A 5,073-nucleotide genomic window follows, 5' to 3' on the forward strand; every position below is an offset into this window, starting at 1 on the left:
TTGATTTGATCATTTTAATAATTATTTAATAAGAAAAATAAAACTAAGGTTTTAATTGGCTCTGATCCTCATCAAATTTTAATGCCTATTGATGAGGCTCAATTTAAAAATACATTACAAACTTCTACCAATTTCCAAATAGCCTTCTTAGACTATTTTAGAGAAATTTCATTTCATTACCCATCTAATAAACTTTGGAATTTCTTCAAAAATACTGAATTTATTATCTCTCACATCACAACCTGTACCTCAAGCTGACGTTTTCTATATAGATGGGACTAAAAACACTAAAGCCTCATTTTGGTCTCTTAAAAAATATAAAGTATTTTATACTAAATTTCATTCTGCTCAACAAAACAAATTATATGCTCTTATTCAGGTTATTCACCTACATCTTTACCTTATTAATATAATTTATGAATCCTCATATTCAGTTTTTGTATTAAAAAACAGAAACTTCTACCATAAATTCTAATCAATCTATTAGTCAACAACTTTTTCTTGAATTACAATCTATTATTAGGTACCACACTTGCCCCATTTCACACACTGAAACTACAAATAAAAAGATTTAAAAAGGAGGAATACACAGGAGCAATTCTATCTTCCCTATCCAGAGCAGGCTTTACTAGATTCCAACGCAAGATATTCTTTAATCCTTTAACTATTGTTAATACAGTTTTATTTACTTTAAATTTTTAAAAAACTTACCACAAGGAGTTATCTTGACATAAGCAGAAAAACGTTTCTAGGAATTGAAAGACACTTCTCTCCCTCTGCCCATTTGGTATCAAGACGGGCTAACTAAACAATGGAAATCTGGGAAATTCATCTTACAGTGAAAAGGGCATGCCTGTATCTCTCCAGATAAATCCAAAAAAATCAGGTGGCTCCCTCTTTGGAAGATCCGCCCCAGGAGAGCCTCCGGCGTTCAAAATAAAAAAGAAACAACAAAATTCCCGGGAAGAAAAAATTCCAATACAAACCATGGCTACTCTAAAAATCTCTAAGAAACACCGCGCTCAGCGTCATCGGCCTTATGACCTCCTTACCTAGGGATAAACAAAACCCTCACTAATCAAGCTAAAAATCTGGTTTTTCAACAGGGAATGCCTCAGAATCCGGAAAATATTTTTGTTGCTATGCTTGCTTTGCTTGCTTTTGCTTCCCTCGCTCAATCTGAATTAATTAATCATACTTATTGAACCTATATACCTAACCCCCTTTTTTTACTACAGGTATTTTAGACAATAGACTGGTGGAACCCATCCTTATTATAAAAATGTCTCAGAGCAACCGGGAACTAGTGGTTGACTTTCTCTCTTATAAGCTTTCCAAGAAAGGATACAGCTGGAGTCAGTTTAGTGAAATGGAAGAGGACAGAGCTGAAACCCCAGAAGGGACAGAATCAGATATGGAAACCCCCAATGCCATCAATGGCAACCCATCCTGGCACCTGGCAGATAGCCCTGGGGTGAATGGAGCCACTGGCCACAGCAGAAGCTTGGATGCCCGGAAACTGATCCCCATGACAACAGTAGAGCAAGCCCTGAGGGAGGCAAGCAATGAGTTTGAACTGAGATACCAACAGACATTCAGCAACCTGACGTCCCAGCTCCACATCACCCCAGGGACAACATATCAGAGCTTTGAACAAGTAATAAATGAACTCTTCTGGGACAGGGTAAACTGGGGTGGCATTGTGGCCTTTTTCTCCTTCGATGGGGCACTATGCATGAAAAGCATAGACAAGGAGATGCAAGTATTGGTGAGTCAGATCATAACTTGGATGGCCACTTACCTAAATAACCACCTAGAGCCTTGGATCCAGGAGAATGGTAACTGGGACACTTTTGTGGAACTCTACAAAAACAATACAGCAACCAAGAGCCACAAGGGCCAAGAGTGCTTCATCCACTGGTCCCTGATGGACATGACTGTGGCTGGTATGGTTCTGCTGGGCTTGCTCTTCAACTCATAATAACTATTTCTTTCATTATAGTCATTCATATTTTATACAAGCTTATGTTCCTCTTCCTTTTGTTATAGCTACAGAGAACTTACAATTTAATAAGACTCTACATTTTGTGACTTGTATAGATTACAAATTGTATACTTGTCTTAATTCCTCTGTTTCTTTGAAATATGAATCCCTAGAAAGAAGGTCCCATGGCAGGACTTGCCTCCTGACTACGCACTAAATTGCTCCAGCTATCTAAACGATTCATTGGATGGTTAATTCTTGGCATTTTGAGATTAATAGCCATTTACACTACTGCCGCAGTCACAGGCATCGCTTTACAAACCTCAATTAAAACACAAAACTTTATTCAAATTTGGATCAAAGATGCTCATACTATGTGGGCCATTCAGGCTCAGATAGATGAGGAAATTCAAGATGAAATATAGGAACTAAAAACAGCCATCAAATGGGTCAGAGATCAATTAATAGATTTACAAAAACAAGTAATATTAAAATGTGATTGGAATTCTACTCAATTTTGTATCACCCCTGTTGAGTTCAACTATAGTGCCTACAACTGGGAACAAATTAAATTTTATTTGCAAGACATACATGATAATGCTTCCCTAAATGCACAATTATTACAAAAAGACATCTTTGAAACCTTCTTTAAAAGTCTGCCCTCTTCCAATAATTTGAAAACTTTAGCTGAACAGCTAGCTGATCAATTATCTGGGCTAGACCCTCGAAGATGGTTCCAAAGTATTACTCAGAGTATTGGGTCTGGTGCTTTAACATTGGTAATTGTCCTGGTAATTATATTTGTTGTATACTGATGCCTTTCAACAAGAATTGTTCAAACTAAACAAACTCAATTGGTCAGGGCCTTTTTAACAAAAATAATAAAAAAGAAGAAATTGTCAGGGAACGTTTAATTTTAAGGAATCCTATATGTTGTTTTCTGTTTCTCAAGGGCCTTCTGTTCCTTATCAGTTCCTGGAAAACAGGAATGAGTAGAGCTGCACACAGTTCTCAGGACTGAGGTCATGAGGTGGAACGCATACATGGATTCCTTTCAGTAACCTTTTTACTTTTCTGTAAAACTACTTAGTCATGTTCCTATTTCCAATAGATGAATTGTCTTCTGGCCCTGTGACTATTGTTATTCCCTCAGTTACTGTTGTTAAGCATCTGGTTTTGGTGTTTTTTACTCAACTTAATTTTTCTGCCTAAAGTTTCCTTGTATAGCAATATATAAACACACGCTGCCATGAATAAAGTACCCTTGTTCCGCTAGAGACTTGGGTCCCCCGTGTCCTTCTTTTCTTTGCCTTCTTTTCATCAACTCCTGTCCCCAGGTTCTGGTCTGTCAAGAAGACCATAACAGATACTGAAAGATGAACTCCCCAGGTCGGCAGGTGCCCCATACGCTACTGGGGAAGACCAGAGAAATAACTCCAACAGGAATGAAGAGGCTGAGTCAAAGCAAAAACAATGCCTAGTTGTGGATGTGACTGGTGATGGAAGTAAAGTCCAATGCTGTAAACAACAATACTGCATAGGAACCTGGCATATTAGGTTCATGAATCAAGGTAAATTGAAAGTGGTCAAACAGGAGATGGCAAGAGTGAATGAACATCAACATTTTAGAAATCAGTGAACTAAAATGGACTGGAATGGGTGAATTTCATTCAGATGACCTTTATATCTACTACTGTGGGCAAGAATCACTTAGAAGAAATGGAGTAGCCCTCATAGTCAACAAAAGAGTCCAAAATGCAATACTTGAATGCAATCTCAAAAACAACAGAATGATCTCTTTTCCAAGGCAAACCATTCAATATCACAATAATCCAAGTCTATGCCCCAATGACTAATGCCGAAGAAGCTGAGCCAGACTGAGCCAAACAGTTCTATGATGACCTAAAAGACCTTCTAGAACTAATACCAAAAAGAGATGTCCTTTTCATCATAGGGGACTAGAATGCAAAAGTAGGAAGTCAAGAGATACCTGGAGTAACTGGCAATTTGGCCTTGCAGTACAAAATGAAGCAGGGCAAAGGCTAACAGAGTTTTGCCAAGAGAATGCACTGGTCATAGCAAACACCCTCTTCCAACAACACAAGAGAAGACTCTACACATGGACATCACCAGATGTTCAATTAGATTGATTATATTCTTGGCAGCCGAAGAAGGAGAAGCTCTATACAGTCAGCAAAAACAAGACTGGGAGTTGACAGTGGCTCAGATCATGAACTCCTTATTGCCAAATTTGGAATTAAATTGAAGAAAGTAGGGAAAACCACTAGGCCATTCAGGTATAACCTAAATCAAACCCCTTACCATTTTACAGTGGAAGTGACAAATAGATTCAAGGGACTAGATCTGATAGACAGAGTGCCTGAAGAACTATGGATGGAGATTAGTGACTTTGTACAGGGGGTGGTGGTCAAAACCATCCCCAAGAAAAAGAAATACAAAAGGCAACTTCCTAAGTTGTAAAACTATAACTACCTAAGTCAGTTAGTTCTGAACTGGCCTTCTCAGTTGTGTTGAGCCAATAAATTCCCTTTATTTTTTCTCATGTTTGAGCTGGCTTTCGGACACAGTCCTGAATAATACAAATGAAGTAAGAATTTTCCAACATGTTTTTAAAACTATGGTTTTTCACATTTCAAGGTTTCAGATTAGAAACCAAGCAAAAATGAAATCAAAAGGACAATACAGATGCAAATAGAAGTGAAAACTCTCTGGAGCCACAGAAGTATGGAGCTATAATGTAGCTTAGATTCAGGTAGATGACTACCTTCCAGCTCTGCACTAGCTGAGACCATTCCCTTCTCACCTCTTCTGTGCTGGGTCCTGCTTCCTCACAGTTTGAGAAAAGCTCCCTTCCAGGAGAATACAGAAGTAAAAGAACCCAAGCTGCCCCAGATCATCTTTAAAGAAAGCCATCCTTTTAAAACAACTCAAGCAGAGTGTTAACCATATGGAAAATGTTTAGATTAACTAGTGCTCCGATTGGCAGCTACATGGCTAATCATAATAGTTCCCAATCATGACCTAAACTTTGAAACAGAAGTTCTATCTCCACCATTTCATATACCACA

At 38.2% G+C, this 5,073-nt stretch overlaps 1 protein-coding gene across 1 annotated transcript; it reads left to right on the plus strand.

Annotated features, from left to right (window-relative positions):
* The first annotated feature begins 1,282 nt into the window (after positions 1-1,282).
* LOC136164036 (bcl-2-like protein 1) lies at positions 1,283-1,981 on the plus strand. Its single transcript, XM_065928848.1, has 2 exons — positions 1,283-1,657; positions 1,835-1,981. Exons 1-2 carry the CDS (start codon positions 1,283-1,285, stop codon positions 1,979-1,981), a joined length of 522 nt encoding a protein of 173 aa, XP_065784920.1.
* Positions 1,982-5,073: the final 3,092 nt, after the last annotated feature.

The sequence above is a fragment of the Muntiacus reevesi genome, chromosome 3 (genome assembly GCF_963930625.1).
Source record: "Muntiacus reevesi chromosome 3, mMunRee1.1, whole genome shotgun sequence".
NCBI lineage: Eukaryota > Metazoa > Chordata > Mammalia > Artiodactyla > Cervidae > Muntiacus > Muntiacus reevesi.